Genomic DNA, 19,508 nt, shown 5'->3' on the forward strand with positions numbered 1-19,508 from the left:
AGGGGTAGATTTCAACCACATTTTTACATTGCTATTGAGAGTCAGGATGCTATAGTCTTTGTACCATATTCCTTTTATTCAGAGAAAAAAAGATTTAAGTACAACCGAAATTCCAATTTTTTCCATTTGATAAATATGCAGGTTATCAAGTAAAAGTCTATACAAATAATTTATGTTTTCAGTCCTACTGACAACACATCATTTGGTTATAAACACCTTTTCACAGCAGAGAATTATTTCATGAATGTAATAAGCTTGCTGTAAATGCTACCAAACTTGTTTTCAGCTACTGAAATGTTAAAATAAAGATATTTTGTTTAGGCACAGAATCACTGAAGAATTTGCTCACAAGTATAACCATTTTACCCATTACTTATCAGAAATGGCTCATAAGGAAACAGGTCATTTATTTTGGCTCTCAATACAAACTTAAACAATTTGATAGCATGGACTCTGAACACTTGAGTCTTACACACATCCATGCACTTCACTCTGGGATGCTACACTGAGGACATCCTGAACACAAGACTTGGGGTGAGAATAGTTTGGGGTTTCTGTTGTTTTTGGAGTTTCCTGGACACGAGAGCAAAGGAACACTGATTATTCTGGAGATTTGATTTAAAAAATAAAACTGAGGATAAATGTGAATTAACAAAAGCCTACAGCAGTTCTATGAGTATCTTTGGCATCATTAAATCTGTATTTTAAAAGGGATAATAAGTACTTCAAGATAGAAACCTCCAAAGAGAAATCTCAACAGGCTCTCGCTTGCAACAGTAAAATCCACAATGCTGAATACAGCTGTAGGAATCTGGGATCACAAGAGAAGTTTATTGCAATCATAGGAGGTTTCCCTCCATTTTCTTCCAATTTCATCTTCACTGTCTGATGAATAAGTTAGTAATCAGCACTGCCAGAATGATAGGCATCTTCCCTGCAAAACCAAAATAAAGACAGTTATAACCAAATAAAAATGAATAATATTTGACTTCACTCCAGATGTTTATGATGAGTTTTTTCATTTTATGTTCTGTCTGAAAGATGTGTTTTGTTGATTTTAGAGTTACATTAACACAATTATAAACTAATTTCCAATTAAAGCAGCGTTCATGCTATTTCTTCTCCGAGGCCATGTCCAAAACCGAAAAGAGGCAGAAAAATCATGTAATCAAAGTTGGCAAACAGTGATAAGTTAGCTATTATATATCCTAAATACAGGAGAACTGGACTATCTGTGCTCCCTTCTAGTGACGCTCAACTGTTTAGAGAGCACTGGATAGGCGAGGGGGATCATCTGTAACATAACATTGTTTTAGGACATTAGTTTCTTCCACTGACTACTCACATTATACAAGAATCGTATTCAGCTGTACACTCCAAGAATACCACATAGAGTACTGCTGAAAAGTCAGTAATCTGGTATGCTGACAGGACAGAAATTGATTTATATTATTTTAGAAATAAGATTAAAGTATACAGTATGAAAAGAAGCATGAGCAAAGGATGTTGATTCCCTATATTATTGCCGGGAACAGAGGGAAATGAGGTAGTGGTGTAGAACCTTTTTGTACAGTGCTTTTGGGCTGCCTGTGCAGAATTTTGGCTCATTTATTCATTTTTATATCTGTATTGATTTTAAAGTAATATTCTGAAAATTTAGTCTAATTGCTGAATTTGCTAAGTTGTGCAAGAGTGACTATATGCAGTGAACCTCTGCCATGTTTCCACCCATCAGGCTGCTGAGGAGAAGGGCTGAGGGTTAGATGGATATTTAAGGGCAACTATTCATAGTATTATACACAAGTGCTACATTAAACATCCTTTGTTAAAGGAACATCAGGTCTGCAAAGTCAAGCACTCAGTTACAAAAGGCAATAATTAAGGGTGCCTGTACAACCTGAGTAGAGCCCCCTTGTCCATAAGCATGGTGATCAGTCTTTAGTTATATGATCACCTGCTGTTTTCTCCCAACAGGACCCTTGCCTCACTCAGTGCATACGACAGATATTGCTCACTTAAGGAGCAGCTTATATTTTGTTTAGAAATATGCTTAGAAAATAGATGACTAACAGGGGATATGATAGAAGTCTCCAAAAATCTAATGGTATGAACAAAGTGTTATTTACCTCCCCTCCCATAACACAAGAATCAGGAGTCACCCAACGAAATTAACAGGCAGCAGGTTTAGCATGAACACAGAGTCAACCTGTGGAACTTGTTGACAGGTCAAAAAAGTCTGACTGAGATCACAAAAGAATTAGTTATGTCCATGGACGATAGTTCCATCAATGGTCATTAGCCAAGATGCTTAGGGATGCAACCCCATGCTCTGAGTGTCAGCACACCTGCCAGCAGCTGAGACTGGGCAACAGGGGATCAATCTCTTGATAATTGCCCTGTTCTGTTCATTACCTCTGAATCAACCCTCAGTGGCCACTGTCGAAAGACAGAATATTAGACTAGATGGACCACTGGTGTGACCCAGTATGGCCACTCTTATGTTTTCTCCTTGTTGTTCAGCTGTGACCCCAGCCTTATTTACTGCACACTCTTCAAACCCTGCTCTGAAGACAAACATATTAATTCTGTTTCTGAATCACTTGGCTAAACAGTTGTCACAGAACCCCTGTAAGATGAGAGTGTGGAAGTGCTGACAGGATTGGGGCTTGAGTTTCCACAGCTGCAGGGCTGGGTTTTGGGGGGGGGAGAGGGGGAAAATGGTTCAGGCAATTAAGCATGTGCTAGTTTTGCTATATGTAAGGTCAGGTTACTCAGCTTAGCAACACATTTGGTTGTAAAGATATAAAACAAAACAAAAATAAAAAAATTGTTCTATCCTGAACTTTCAGCATCCAATACCAATCTCTGCACAACACAAGATGTCTTCCAGAAAAAGTAAATACAACAAATATGGTATTCAGCAGCACACTTAGCATTTTTCTTAAAGCAGAATACATTTTCCTGGAATAGCAAAGTAGCATTACACGAAGCATGGTAGAGTTAGAGAAAATAGTCCATTTAAATCACTTAGAAGCTTCTACACTTTGCTGCTGGTAAAAAGTTGAGATGTGATTCTAGAAAAGCCTCTATGTATAGTTAGCTAGTATCATTGCTTCAGAGCTGCACATGAGTGCAGTTTTGGAGAGCCATGCCTTTGCTTTTTCCTGGCATCCAGGTATGTAAGAAAAGATGCAGGCTACTAAACTAAATAAAAATCAGGTAAAACGTCAGGATATATTAGTGTAGGCAGCAACCAACGACTATAGGAAAGAAAAGGTGGTGACCTACTCTGAAGAATTAGTGAGACAGCAGGAGCCATTTTGGTAGAGTGAATCTTGAGAAAACTGAGGGAGGAGCAGGTCAGAGTATAACAGCCATTAACATCTGAAGGGTATGGTTGTGTTTATTTTAGATAAAATGTGGTTTACAGGGTGCTTATGCATAGGGAAACATGCTGCGGCTCACCGGCCTAGGAACATTCAGGAGAAGGCCATGGGGAGGGGTGTGAGCTCGGCATGTGGACTGGAGCACTATGAGCATGTGATAAACAAACCCATGGGTTTGTTTAACTCCAGTTGGTTAGAGATTCATGTTATGTAAGTTGTTATATAAACTTCTTATATAAGCACCATGTGCTATAAAGTAGCAAGGGGAGGGGCTCCTTGCTGGAGGGACTTTGCCTGATTCTTTGTAACAGGGGCTCTCTGTGCACATGTTGAATAAAGCTTTATTGAATTGAATGGAATCGCATTGGAGCGAAGTCCCATGATTTCTACTCAGCATCAGACTCACTGGGAACCACCAAATCCCAGTACATCTTTGAGTAAAGAGAACAATGATCAATTGGTTCCCAACGTCCACTGGAAGGCAGGACAAAAAGTAATGGGCTTAACCTGCACCAAGGATGATCTAGATTACATATTAGGAGAAACTGTAACAGAAGTTAGGCACTGATTAAGCTTCCAAAAGAGGCTGTGGAATCCCCATCATGGGACTATTTTAAGAACAGATTGGACAAATATCTGTCAGGGAAGGTCTAGGTGTACTTGGTCCTGCCACAGCACAGGGGCTGGACTTAATGACCTCTCGAAGTCTCTTCCAGCCCTATATCTTTGATTCTTTAAGTCAAGCATCTGCCTCATAAGCTTTTATATGGCACTGCTGGACAGAACATAATACGACAAGAGAAAAACTAGCTGCCTGGAGCAAATTCCTCACATAGTGAAGCAGAGGGGGAAAAATGGTATGAGATTAAGAAGGTGGAACATTAAATATCTTACGCTATTACTGCATCTTACTATGTAAAGTCTGTGCATTGAATTATTTTTAAAATGTAAGTTACTTACCAATAGCAATTATAGTACCAGTGTTCTTCTCTAGAAAGAAAAAAATGTAAGGTGAGCTGAAGTATGACGTTTATGAATGTAAGCTAACTATAGGAATCCATTGATTCATATTGGTGCAACATTTAGTACCTTAAGCCACACAAATAGATTCAAATTAATATCATGCAAATTACAGAATTGATAAACATATTGGAAACCATGATCTGATCCCCAGATAATCCAATATTGAAAGAAGAATGGCAGCTTTTCCAGGTATTCTATTACCTGTACATTGTAACAGAGGTATGACAGTCCTGAGAATTGATAGAGAAAAATCTTTATAGAGGATTTTCCCTATTTTGAATGAATGCTCTCATTTGCAGAATTCTTATGCATACTTCTCAGACCAAAGCGCCCTCCCCTCCAGATACTGCTGGATCTCATCTGCCAAATTCTGCACCTACCTGAAGAACACCCCTGGGGAACCTTGAAAGCTTGTCTCTCTCACCAACAGAAGTTGGTCCAATAAAAGATCTCGCCCAGCTTGTCTCTCTAATATACTGGGACCAACATGGCTACAACAAAACACTGCACACAAATTCTGCACTGGCTAGCCATATTTTTACCTACAGCAAAAGTCACTAGAGGTGGAGTGTCTAGATCAGCTACCATAAAACATGTAACCACAGGATTAGTGACATCAAGTTATCTGCCAACCTGTACTTACTTGGGAGTAGAGAAGCAGAAACAAGAGAAAAGTGGTATTTTTATTTTGATGCTCCTGCTGCGATTACCAGAGGATCAGTCAACTCAAGCCTAACCATTACTTACTTACAGAACAAAAAGTGAACTGAGTAGACATCTCATCGGAGTGCAGTTTGACACCTGACTATCAGTTAAGTCTGTACTTGCTTGTGCCATTATTGTGCAGAATTCAGATTGACAGTTTCATACACCTGGCATTTTATATAGATATATTGAGTGAGTGGGCATCAGCAGGTGGGTATTACCACACACAGAGCAGTGGGGGGAAAAAAGTAATGAAGGAAGAGATAGTTCTGGGTGGGAGACAAGACTACTACAGGGGCACAGAAATTTAATTCCAGCCTCAGGCTTATAATTCACATCTGAGCATATGAAGCATTCGGGTGACGACTACCGTACTTTATGAAGCACTGCATACACCTCTGCCCCGATATAACACGGCCCGATATAACATGAATCCAGACATAACGTCTTAACGCAGTGCTCTGGAGGGGTGGGGCTGTGCACGCCAGTGGATCAAAGCAAGTTCAATATAACGTGTTTTCACCTATAACGCAGTAAGATTTTTTGGCTCCTGAGGACAGCGTTATATCAAGATAGAGGTGTGTTATGAAGTGAAGTGCAATAATTGAATGCTCCAGTTCAATGTGTAAACCAAAGCCTCTGCTATCCACCATGAGGATTCTAGGTAACTGAGCATAGTGGTTATTTTGCTCCCTTTATAGTCATCAGGTTTACCTGGGCTCTTTAGGGCCATTTGGGGTTCTGTACAGAGTAGGTTCTGCATAAAAAGGAGACTTACAAGAGGATACAGGAGCAACCCACTTATCTGAACCTGTGCTGGACAATGCCACGCCATGCATGGAAAGACCTCAAGGCAACAAGACAGCTAGAGTGATTTTACAATGTTAGCATGTTTTGTTGCAAACTAAAAAGCAGTCCCAAGATTGCTCTTTTCTTTCCCATTGAAGGATCAAGCACTACTTCCCCTAACACACTACTGAACTACGAAACACAGACAAGCTATTTTACCCATTTCATTTTCCTTAATATTTCTGTTGAGTGTGCACAGTGACAAGTGTCCTCGTGCATTAGGTTTATTACTCTTACAGCCATGCCAACAACTAAGCCTTTGAACCATAAGCCATCTACTCCTACACAAAATAAATATCACAGTAAAGTTTTCAAGATTGATTCTCTTTGGCCAAGTCACCATGCCTGGAGTGCCACACCCAATTGGAGCCTGTGTCTATTCCCTCGCTTGGTACATGGTCCCCACATTCTCAGAAGCCATCCTCTAATCCCACCTCTCTCTCTCCAAACCTCCCTTCATTTGTACATTCTCCCAACAAACCCCTGCCTCATGTTTCTTCACTCCAACACCATCCTTCACCCCCTCCAACCTGGTTTGTCCCCTTCATTCCATCCCAACTTCTCTAACCAAGCTCTTTCATTGCTCCTTTCCAGACCAGTCTCAGGCCTGTACTTCACTCCATCCTCCTCTTCCTGTTGGATCCTCTCAAGACTGTTTAACCTGGGCATTTACAAGACTGTCACTCCTGGCTCTTTTTCCCTCTGGCTGCCTCGGCAGAGTCTCTTGCAGGTTCCATCTCTTCCTCTTGACTTTGGGTTCGCTCTGGACTCATGCCCACCATGCTACGCGATGACTGGAGAAGCATATCAGCTGCCACTGGACGTGGTGTGAGGAACGCCAGGAGTTGGGAGTCCTGGTGCCACAGGTGACAAATACAGATCACACTATCATCACTCTGAGAGCTAGAACCATACTGGAGAGGACCCTGAAGGATGCCATCTGCTGCCAATACGTGGAAAAACCTGAAACAGAACCCAGACCAGTGCAAGACATTCGAGATGACGTGCAAGTGGGACCCCAGCAACCACTTCCTCCCTGGGGGCAGCTTCCCCTGATTTGCCAACTGGAGGTTCATCCACAGGGCCCAGCTCAACTGCATCCTTCTGAACAGGACTGTCCAGCACGGGAATTGGGATAAGCGATGCAGGAAGTGTGGCTACGCCAATGAGATGCTACCCCACATCCTGTGTAGCAGTAAGACCCATTCAAGAGTTTAGCAGCTGTGACAATGCCATCCAAGATCGCCTGGCCAGGGCCATCCCAGCACCCCTGGGGAAGGTTGCTGTGAGCTCTGCCATCCCCGGAGCGAACAGCCAACTGCGACCGGACATTGTCATTACCAACGAGGACTGGAAGAAGAAGCGCCCTTCAAGAACAGGACCCAGGCCTTCCACAATGCTTGAGTCCGAAAGGTACGGAAATACACCTCTCTGGCTGAAACCTTCAGCGCTAAGGGTTAACAGGTCCAGACACATGCACTGATCGTTGGAGCCACAGGCATCTGGGACCCTAGTAATGAGTGAGTGCTAAGAGAATGCAGAATCGGTCAACGCATTCAGCTGATGTGGCAACTCAGTGTCAGGTGCCATCAGGTGGTTGAAGGACATATACATAGAATGCAACACTAGACATTGGCAATACCAGGAGATACATAGAATGCAACACTAGACATTGGCAATACCAGAAGAGATGAGCTGGAGTGCTCATGAGAAGTGCAGTCAGGAAAGTAACATATCCTTTCCTCATGGACTGTATTTTCTGAATGACCAACCAACTTAATTCTCAATTACTGAGGGACAATCACCACTCATTGATAAGTTTTGCTTTTCACAACCAAATCTCTGTGCAACTTTTCATGAGTTATGTACTTGAGTATACGGATTCTAATATCTAAACTGTATTAAATCTATTCACCTAAATTTGGGTTATTGCTGACTTTGTGCTCGATGTATCATATGATTTTTAAAAACTGACTTTATATTTGTGGATAATCTAAGCACTATACCCAGATGAGGTATTAGGAGTATAGTAAGCTAGACACGAGAAATAATTCTGCTCTAAACTGTGCTGATTAGGCCTCAACTGGAGTATTGTGTTCAGTTCTGGGCACCACATTTCAGGAAATGTGTGGACAAACTGGAGAAAGTCCAGAGAAGAGAGACAAAAATGACTGAAGCTCTAGAAAAAAACGTGACCTATGTGGGAAGATTGATAAAATGGGGTGTGTTTAGTCTGGAGACGAGAAGACAGAGGGAACATAACAGTTTTCAAGTACATTAAAAGGTTGTTACAAGGAGGAGGGAGAAAAATTGTTGTTCTTAACCTCTGAGGATAGGGCAAGAAGCAATGGGCTTAAATTGCAGCAAGGGCAGTTTAGGTTGGACATTAGGAAAAAACTTCCTATCAGAGTGGTTAAGCACAGGAATAAATTGCCTAGGGAGGTTGTGAAATCTCCATCATGGGGGATTTTTAAGAGCAGGTTGGACAAACACCTGTCATAGATGGTCTAGATAAAACTTAATCCTGCCATGAATGCAGAGGACTAGACGAGACGACCTCTCGAGGTCCCTTCCAGTTCTATGATTCTATATAGAGACACTTTCCCCAAACTATGTATAATAATTTTTTTTTAACATTAGCATTAATTTTTTGTGTGTGTGTATGCCTATGACAAAAAGGGGACACAGACACAAACTTTACATCATTCTAACATGGCTACTCTAAAGCAATAAGCTTCCTAAATATTAGCACATAAAACGTTCAACACAACTGCTTATACTTACCGACACAGGTGGGCAAAGATGGAACCCATGATTCGTTAGCTTCACATTTAACTGAACTGCTACCAGTCAGAGTGTAGCCAGAATCACATTCAAATATGACGACATTTCCATACGAATAGTCAAGTCCAAACCCAGATTGCTTTTTTCCATCTTTGACTTCAGGCTCTGGACACCTGACCACTGAAAATTAAAAGTACCAGCATAAGATTGTATTGCAGAGGAAGCATCTTTTTTTGGGAAGGGGAGTGTGGGGGCAGGAAGAGAAGAGGAGAGGGGTAGAGGAAAGAAAAAGCCCTGATACTTGACTACAAACAGGTAAGATATTTTAAAACACAGTTATACAACTTTGGATCTTTCCCTTTAAAAATATGTTAGTCCATATACAGCACAGCACCTAACTGCATGGGTATCAGCTCTCCCCAGTAAACTGCATGAGTTCATCATCATCATTTTATGAAGCCATCAGGAATTTGGGTCAAGCTAGAAGAAACGTACATACAATGACATGCTGGAACTGAACTTCCCTGCTTTTGGGGGAGTTAATATTGAGTAGCGAGGTGACTAACCTGTCTAATGCCTCTGAAAAAGCCTCCATGAAAGCTGCTAGGCTGGGTAACTCAGCAAGAATAAAAACAAGTTGTTGCAGCTGCTTGAATACCAAGTACATAAACGCATTGTTAACTAAATGCAATTGTGTGCGTGAGCACTGCCATTGCCCAAATGAGGATTGTACAATGACCTTTATTTCCCCCTCCTAAGAACTCTATGGCTGTGATATGAACTCATAGAAGCCTGAGCCTTCACTGCCAGGGAGCCCTCCGAGAGAGTTCTGAAAAATATGGTTCCCAAACAAACAATCCTGGTTGTAAGCCCCTCTCCCCGTCCTCTTCAGCACTGAGTAGTAGGGTACTGGCATAAAAGCAAAACCTTAGTTGAAGAATTTATCTCCACCTAAAAAAATCAACTGTTTGTTACATGAGAATTAACTGTAGTCTTGGAACACTGAAGAGAGACAAAAAATACAGGCTTGATTAGAGGCAAAATGGTTTCCAGGAATGATTTATGAAGTGTCCGTCATTCTTTACTTTTCCAACAGAAACTAGTTTTCATGATTATGTATTGAGTGGGACTAAGCACTAACTAAATTTCCTCAGGTTTATGGGCTTACTTAGCAATCAAAATATAGTTTTTCCTGGGAGGAGATAGTAGAATAAAGAGAAGATAAAAACAGATGCTACTAACCTTTGCATTCAGGGGCAGGCCCACTCCACTGTCCATTGACATTATCTTTCGTTGTACAATAAATGGAGGCCGCTCCAATAAGAGAGACTCCCTTCTCACATTTGTAAGTTACCGCTGAGCCATAGGAAAACTCTTGTTCACTCTGACCAGTATGGGATCCACGGATGATACCAGGAGGTGGAGGACAAGGTATTGCTGAAGCAAAGAATGTCAACATGAAAATTAAAGTTTCCATTGAAGGTGAACTGAAGAGAGTGTTTTCACTAAGAAAGTTGTCTCAGATCCCCCCAGAAAGCTATTCAGCCATTTGGAAAGGGACTTAACATTGCATTTTAACATTTGAAGTGAGACCCCTTTCAGATTCTGAAGGTTTTTCTGCTTTTAGGCTTGACCCAACCCAGTACGTCCATTGCTCAAGGAGGGTGCGCCATAAAACACCAGCTCAGGAAGATATTAACAGAGCATGCCCCTTCTCAACATTAGCCTCAGGGAGCCAGAACCTCTTCCCCACCATCTCTAGAGGTAGCGTTGTTCCGCCAACAGAAAACTAAGCTAGGACATTTCTTGCAGGAGCAGCTGATTCTAGACTGGATATCAGCAGAATGATTGACAGATCAAGCCCAGAAAGCATCCAAGAGATCAAAGTAAGTTAGAGGCAAATTGTGATTCACTCCAAAAGAGCCCCAGATTTTAATGGACAGTCAGACTGGGGAAGGATCAAAACTTCTTAAAGTTGTTATTATGCCTTTTACTTAGGGCTTGGCTACCCTTGCAGATGTAGAGTGCCAGGAGTTAAACCGCCCTCAGAGACAGCAGCAGGGAAAGCGCTGCTGTGTGTGCACACTGTCAGCTGCAAGTGCAGAGGCGTGGCCACATTAGCAGCTCCTGCAATGCCACAGAGAGCTGTGAATTGTGGTAGCTATCCCAGTGTGCAAGTGGCTGCAGCGTATTTTTCAAGTGTGCGTGTGTGGGGAGTGTGACAGAGTATGTTGTGTGTATGTGGAGGGAGAGACTGTGTTTTGGAAAACAGAGTGTGTCAGCATTCTGTCTTTAAATTCAGACAACAGCAGCAGGGGGAAGGGGGAACCCCGATATCAGCCCCCACCCCCTGCCTCTTTCACATGCACACACCTGCCTCTGCAGCAGGAGCATTCTACAGTAATGTTTTGCTGTGTGTCCCGGAGCAGATACGCATGCCGACTGTCAAAAATGGAGCTTTGAAAGGGGATATGCGCTTGCCTGCTGCCGAGTTCAAAACAAGGGATTATGGGATGTTTCTGGAGGCCAAGCACAGCACAGTAATGCAACATGTCCTCCACACTGACACCTTGGTGTTTCAGCCAGGATGCGGCAAGCTCTACGCTTCTCGTGGAGGTGGATTACCAGGGGTGCTCCAGCTGCAGAGTCCAGGCGCTCTAAATGCCTTGCCGGTGTGAATACCTCAGGCATTAGGGTGCCAGGGACTAATTTAATGCTCTGTAACTTGCAAGTGGAGACAGGGCCTACACGATCAGCAGGATTACACAGATACAACAGCAAAGAGGAACCATGAGGCCTGTTGGATTATGCATATTAAACAGTGCCAGGTGAACAATCTAAAAGGAACTTCTAAAAAAAATAATTCTGTAGGAGTCATCCAAACACCATGGTGACCCACAGTATAATTTAATTCCTCCCTGCAACAAAACTTGTCCTTTGGATTAAATGCCAAAGTAAAAAGAGAGTCTCTTCTCAAGCACCAGCTATGCTGCATCATCTCCAGACATGAACTGTTCTTAAAACCATTAAATTAGTTTACCTTGGCAAAGTGGAACCTCCTTATCCCAATCAACTTCATTTCCTACAGTCACACATTGGGCAGAAGTCGTTCCAATTAATCTGTACCTAAAGAAAAAAATGTTAAAGTTTGTTACTCATGTAAGCAAAGAACCAGGTTACAGTCCAGAAATATGGAACATGGTTTCTTTCTGCCAGTAGGTGGAGACAAAACATTGGAAAAGGTACACATTTAACACCATAGGACCAAGGAACACTAAGGCCAGGTCTACGCTACATATCTGTATCAGTATATATATACACGCATGGTTTCTGTCTGCCATCTTCCTGTGAGGAACAGTCACCCAACAGCAGTCATTGGGGCAACTAATGTAGTTTGAGAGAGAGCCAGGCAAGTTTATGAGTGCAATTATATGATGGCAGGGCTCAGCAACCCTGGGTTTTGTTTGTGTATGTGTTATGTTCCTAAAGGCTCATGTTTCAGGATTTCAGCCAGTCCCCTGCACCAGTCAGGAAGGGACTCCCTGACACAATGTATTCTGAGCCAGAGATGGCCATGGCTGACGATGGGACAGTGGATGAGGAAGACCAGGAATCTGAGGTGGCATCAAGGACTCTCACTTCAGTGCTTGGCTTGCTGGTTCTTGCTCACATGCTTAGGCTCTAGTATGTGGGGTTGTTAAGTAACTTCCCCCAGGTCAGTGGCAGTGTCATTGGGGTTTTTTTGGCCTTCCTCTGTAGCATGTAAGTGCACGTCACTTGCCAGGATTATCTCATATCTCACTTCAACATCTCCCTGCCATGACAGAGACACAAAGAATTTGTACATCTAAGGCCTCCTATTCTCTGCCCATGGCACATAATGGTGTAAGCTCCTGTGGGCTGTAGTATTTTAGACTGATTTTGGTTGAGTTTAGTATGTGGGTCCCTGGGGAGCGATGGTGGCCTGTGATATACGAGAGGTCAGACTGGAGGATCTGGTGGTTCCTTCTGGCCTTAAAAACTTTGAGACCTCAAAAATCCAAAATACACTTGCTCAATGCAATGAAGCCACAAGTTTTTTGATTCCCCAAGGCTTGGCACATTAACCCATATGGACAAAAGCAACAACTGCACTCTAGGCTATCCTGGGTAATACTGACATCTACAAAGAAGGGACAAACAAATATTTGCTATTGGGGAGCAGGAAGAGGTCTGCTCCTACCTGGTGCGGCATTTTATGGACAATATTCTGCCATTAGCTCCCAGCACCCAAACAGAAACCCTTGTAAAAAGGGAATGACGACACGGGTCAGTAAGTGCCACATGACCCGAGGTGGGACTCAAGTCTCATGACCCAACCCCTGCTGGATGATCCCCTGAGGGCGCTAGGCTGGGATCTTCAAAAGCATCTGAGTGAGTTTGGTGCTCATCTCCCACTGAATGACAACTGTAGCTGGGTTGTTATCTTCCTTCAACTCCTTTGAAAAAAATCGCAGGTTTTATGAACATCTACAGATTTATAGCACAGCACTTGTGTTCTTGAAGTTAAGCAGGCTTTCCACTTTCATTTTCCCAGACTTTAGCAGCACTTTTATACCAGTCTAGGTTCTGTTAATTAGTCAAAAGAAGCAACTTCCACTCACCCTTCATTACAGGAGAAGGTTGCTGTTGCACCAAACCGGATATCAGTTAAATGAACTCTGCCATTTTCTAGTTCCAGTGGTTTACATTGTTTTCCTAGAAGAGAAGAAGACTAATATTAGCGTTACCTCTTATAACCTTAATGGGAAAAAGCAGATATGCTAACTGGCATGCTAACATAGCAAATACTATGCGATATCAAAGCCAATGGTCTCGGAGTCCAGTATCTGTCCCAGATGACAGCGGGCAGCACCAAAGGCTACAGACGAAATCTTACAACTCACATTATGGATAATTTTGTAATATGCCCATGAGAAGTGGAAGTGGGATGATGCTTCCTAATCCCACATGGACAGTGGTTGCCTTATATCCTGAATCAAGAGAGTTAAGATCCCCTTGCAGATTTAGTATAAGTGCAAATATTCATATTGTACATGTTAACGCCCAGATCCCGAAAACTCACATGCAGAACCATATTCATGTGGTTAGATCCATTGACTTTAACTGGCAGCAATTACAAATAAAAAGCAAATAATACAGGGAAAAAAATGGCATAAATTATGAAAGGTAAAAATTGATATGGGGAGCTAAAGACATCAGTGAAGGAGTCACAACTGGCATGGTTACAGACAATAAGAAGGTGGTTTTGACGTTCATTAGGAACAAAAGAAATCCTACGGTAAGAGAATGTACCCGTATCCATACCCTAGAGACTGCTGTAATAATCTCTGTACCAAGTATGCCTTGTGAGGTATCTGAAAGTTTATAGTTTACTGGTCAATATTGTTCTGATAAAATGTATGACAACAGTGTATGTGAAGTTATAAAATTTCCTTGTATGATAACTCATTTTTCAAACAAGTTGGCAGTACAAGTTGGCAAACAGCTCTGTCTCAAAGGAATGTGTGCTCTGCTTAATTTGCATTTAAGCAGTCATCAAGCAGGAAGAAAAAAACTGAAGAAAAGTAGCAGGGAAGATCTTTCCCTATAGATTTTTTGTCAGCTGGGAATGGTTTTCCAGGGGGTAAGACAGAAAATGAGGGATAAACACTCCGAGGCCTGGTCTACACTACGCGTTTAAACCTATTTTAGCAGCGTTAAACCGATTTAACGCTGTACCCGTCCACACTACGAGGCCCTTTATATCGATATAAAGGGCTCTTTAAATCGGTTTCTGTACTCCTCCCCGAGAGGAGTAGTGCTAAAATCGGTATTACCATATCGGATTAGGGGTAGTGTGGCCGCAAATCGATGGTATTTGCCTCCGGGCGGTAACCCACAGTGCACCACTGTGACCGCTCTGGACAGCAATCTCAGCTTGGATGCAGTGGCCAGGTAAACAGGAAAAGCCCCGCGAAATTTTGATTTTCGTTTCCTGTTTGCCCAGCGTGGGGCTCTGATCAGCACGGGTGGCAATGCAGTCGCAAATCCAAAAAGAGCTCCAGCATGGACCATATGGGAGATACTGGATCTGATCGCTGTATGAGGAAACAAATCTGTTCTATCAGAGCTCCGTTACAGAAGACGAAATGCCAAAGCATTTGAAAAAAAAAATCTACAGGCTACACAGTGCTGCGTGACAAGCGTAACGGGAAGCCAGAGACTCAAATGGACGCTCATGGAGGGAGGGACAGGGTACTAAGGACTCCAGCTATCCCACAGTCCACAGCAGTCTCCGAAAGTATTTGCATTCTTGGCTGAGCTCCCAATGCCTGTAGGTTCAAACACATTGTCCAGCGTGGTTCAGGGAATAGCTCGTCAATTTACTCCCCCCCTCACACGTGAAAGAAAACGGAAAGAAATCGTTTGACTTCTTTCAATGTCACCCTATGTCTATTGAATGCTGCTGGTAGACACGATGCTGCAGCAGTGAAAAGCAGTATCCACTCCTCTCCCCTCCCTGGTGGCAGATGGTGCAGTAAGACTGGTAACCGTCATCCTTATCAACCCATGAGTGCTCCTGGCTGGCTTCAGGTGAGGCTGGCCAGGGGCACCTGGGTGAAAATAGGAATGATTCTTGGTCATTCCCAGCAGATGGTACAGAACGGCTGGTAACTGTCTTCATCATAGTCACTGGGGGCTGAGCTCCATTGGCCCTCTCCCTTTCCTGTGTAAAGAAAAGATTCTGTACTGCCTGGACTATCACAGCAGCGGCATGCTGGGCTTCTCCCCCCCAGCATGGCTTAATGTCCTGCCTGGACTGTCATAGCACGGGGAGGCTGCCTCCCCCTCATTTTATGTCACTAAAAACTCTGTTTCTTATTCCTGCATTCTTTATTACTTCATGACACAAATGGGGGGGAAGACACAGCCACGGTAGCCCAGGAAAGTTGGGGGAGGAGGGGAGCAACAGGTGGGGTTGTTGCAGGGGCACCCCCCGTGAATGGCATGTAGCTCATCATTTCTGCAGGATCTGACACAGAGCAGCTGTGCTCTCTGGTACACTGCTTCTCTAGTACATTTGCCCCATATTCTAGGCAGGACTGATTCTATTTTTAGAAACCATAAAGGAGGGATTGACTCGGGGAGTCATTCCCAGTTTTGCTTTTGTGCCCCCAGCCGATCTCAGCCAGGGGCACCCATGATAGCAGCAGACAGCACAGAAGGACAGATAACCGTCATCTCATTGCCAAATTACACTGGCAGCAGACAGTACAGAACGACTGGTAACCATCTCTGCTATCATGCAAAAGCAAACGAATGTTGCTGTGTAGCGCTGGAGTATCGCCTCTGTCTGCGGCATCCAGTACACACACGGTGACTGTAAAAAAAAAAAAAAAAAGCTGAACGGGCTCCATGGTTGCCGTGCTATGGCATCTGCCAGGGCAATCCAGGGAAAAAGGGTGCAAAATGATTGTCTGCCATTGCTTTCCCGGAGGAAGGAATGACTGACGACATTTACCCAGAACCATCTGCGACAATGATTTTTGCCCCATCAGCCACTGCGCTCTCAACCCAGAATTCTAAGGGGCGGGGGAGACTACGGGAACTATGGGATAGCTACGGAATAACTACACACAATGCAACGCTCTGGAACTCGACGCTAGCCTCGGACCATGGACGCACACTGCTGAATTAATGCGCTTAGTGTGGCTGCATGCACTCGACATTATACAATCTTTTTTATAAAACCGGTTTATGTAAAGTCGGAATTATCCCATAGTGTAGACGTACCCTCAGGAACCTCTCCTCCCTCTCACTCTGTCCATCAAATCACCAAACTAGATGAGACAAAGGAAGCAGCCACTAAGCTGAAGATGGGTTCCTCACTTGAGTTTGGTCACTAAGACTGCTGAGAGCATGTGGTAAGAAAACCTTTATTTTGAACTTAACATAGTTCATTAACTTGGTTACAAGAGAAGTCAAGATAAAACCCAACTGGTGCCCATTTTGGACTTAAGCCTCATTACTTGCATTCACTTAAAATCTCTTTGTAATTAATAAATTAGTTTGATCTAATCCAGTGTGTTTAAATTGAAGTGTCTGTGAAACACTATTTGAGTAACAAGATGTGAGCATATTACTTCTATTGTAGAAATACAAACTTTATATGCATTGTATTGCCCAGCCCTCTCCTGGACCTTACAAGACACTCTTTTGGAGGGGAAAAAAATGCAATGAATACTAGGAGTTTGTTGGGGTCAACCTGCAGTATAACCAAGGCTGGTGAGAGCCAAGGTATGGCTGGCTGAGACATAGTTGGGAATGACTTGCACACTGGAGGCTGTTTGTGAGCAGTCCAGACTGGAGGCTACTGCAGCAAACCATTGTAAAGGGCACTCCAGATTAGAGGGAAGGGGTGACATATTCTCATTAATCTGGATAATACATACACCTAGTAATGGTACAAACCTGTTTCTAAATGGAGATGGTAAAACAATTATGATGCAGGAAAGGCAGCAGTGTTGAATCAACATTTCCCTTTTGGAAAGAAGAATGACAATGTAGTCTCATCACAAGAGTACGATGAAGTACTTTCATGTCTATTAATAATTAAGTTGGAAGTTAAACTACATCTGCTAGGGATAAACATTGTTAAATCAAACTCTTGGGATAACTTGCATCCAAGCATCCTAAACAGTTGGCCAACAGATCTCTAGCCCACTGATTAACTCCTAATAAATCTTAGAATACCAGGAAATTCAAGAAGAATGGAAGAGCCCTGATCTTGAGCCAGTATTCAAAAAGAGCAAGCAGAAGTACCTAGGTAAACTATACACTAGTTAACATGATCTCACTCACAGGCATAATCATTTAAAGGTATTCGTCAATTCCAAGGTCAAATCTATTCTGACCTCTTGCGCAATGCAGGGCAAAATTTTCCCAATTCATAAAGAATTAAGAACAGAAATATAATTCATATCAATCAATATGGTTTAATGGACACAGTCAGGTTTGTTTGATAAACCTGACCTTGTTCTTTGAAGTTACAAATTTGTTTGATAAATGTAACTGATAATATACTTTGACTTAGTACCACACAACATTTTAATTAAAAAATTAACACTTCAGTATCAATAGTGCACAAGTTAAATGGACTAAGAATTGGCTAAGAGTGTGTGGTAATATCTTTTATTGAACCAACTTCTGTTGGTGAGACTTTCAACCTTACACAGTGCTCTTCTTTAGGTTTGGAATACATTTCCCAGACCAAGAAGAGTGGTGCGTAAGCTCAAAAGCTTGCCTCTCTCACCAACAGAAGCTGGTCCAATAAACGATATTATCTCACCCACTTTGCCTCTCTAATATTCTGGGACTGACAATGGCTACACCACCACTGGATACAACTGATGTCTCAAAAAGCAATCACCAATGGGAATCATCATCAAACAAGCATGTTTCTAGTAGGATTCTGCAGGGATCGGTACTAAACCTGATGCTAGTCAACATTTTAATCCGTTGTCTGGAAGTATACAAAATCACTTGTGATAAAATTCACAGATGACACACAGATTGAGGGAGTGATAAATGATGACAGGACAGTCCTGTGGGGCCGTTCAAACAAAACGCATTCCAGTACCGTATAATGCAAAATTATACATATAAGCACAAGAAATGCAGGCCATTGCTAGAGAATGGGGAAACTATATCCTGGGAAGCAGCAAATCTGAAAAGAATTGAGGTCACAGGAGACAACCAACTGAACATGAGCTCCCAGTGAGATCCTATGGCAAAGGGCTAATGCGCTCCTTGATGAATTAACAGGGAAGCAGGAGTAGGGAGGTAATAGCAATGCTGTATACAGCACTGTTGAAACTCATACTGGAATACCGTACCCAGTTGTGGTGTCCACATTTTCAAAAGAGAGCCATAAAAAAATATTCATGGGCCTGAGAAAATGCCGTCCAGTGAGAGACTTAAAGAGCTCAGTCTGTTTTAGCTTGTCAAGAGAGATTGAGGCAACGTGATTACAGCATCTGATGACCTTGTTGAGGAGAAGATACCAGGTACTAGAGGGCTCACTAATCTAGCAGAGAAAAGCAGATCAAGAACCAAGAGCTGGAAAGTGAAGCCAGACAAATTCAAAATGGAAATAAGGCAAAAAAGCATTTAATAGTGAGGGTGACTAACCATCGGAACAAATTACCAGAGGAGGAAACGGCAGATTCTCAGTCTCTGCAAGTCTACAAATCAAGACTGAATGTCCTTCTAGAAGATATACTTTAGTCAAATACAAGTTTTTTGTCTCAGTAAAGGGTTAACTTGGTGAAATGTAAATAACCTGTGATGTAACAATCCCTTCTAACATTAAACACTATGAAGCAGCGGACTATTCACATGAGCAATATTAAACATTTGTGTTTGTCGGACCAGGTTCTTAATTCATCTTTTTTTTGAATCTTACCATGTTCTTTGCTTCCATTTTGTGGCAGTATGTTCCACAGGCTCGTTATGCATTCTGTAAATATTTGTTATTAATTTTCTTGATACGTGAATCCTGAATTTAGTCACCTAAAACTGCATGTTCCTCAGTCAAGCTCTGTGGAAGAGCTTTTCTTTGCCCCTACAAGAGTTACTTGCAATGCTTTCTCCCACAGTAGACTTATTTCCACAAAGAATGAACTGTATAAAAGATTCACAATTATCTATATTGAACTCCATACAGATAACTTTATCTTT

General features: G+C 42.4%; 1 protein-coding gene across 2 annotated transcripts; it reads right to left on the bottom strand.

Moving 5' to 3' along the window:
• Positions 1-612: 612 nt before the first annotated feature.
• LOC127051585 (complement receptor type 2-like) lies at positions 613-15,280 on the bottom strand. 2 transcript variants are annotated; one of them, XM_050954062.1, is made up of 7 exons: positions 14,606-15,280; positions 13,391-13,484; positions 11,788-11,873; positions 9,990-10,184; positions 8,748-8,927; positions 4,347-4,376; positions 613-934 (listed from the first exon to the last, which is right to left on the bottom strand). In XM_050954062.1, exons 1-7 carry the CDS (start codon positions 14,841-14,843, stop codon positions 879-881), a joined length of 879 nt encoding a protein of 292 aa, XP_050810019.1. In that variant the 5' UTR covers positions 14,844-15,280; the 3' UTR covers positions 613-878. The 2 variants fall into 2 exon arrangements, with proteins under 2 accessions (XP_050810019.1, XP_050810020.1); XM_050954063.1 differs by lacking the exon at positions 8,748-8,927.
• Between the last annotated feature and the right edge of the window lie 4,228 nt (positions 15,281-19,508).

Source organism: Gopherus flavomarginatus, chromosome 5, assembly GCF_025201925.1.
Source record: "Gopherus flavomarginatus isolate rGopFla2 chromosome 5, rGopFla2.mat.asm, whole genome shotgun sequence".
NCBI lineage: Eukaryota > Metazoa > Chordata > Testudines > Testudinidae > Gopherus > Gopherus flavomarginatus.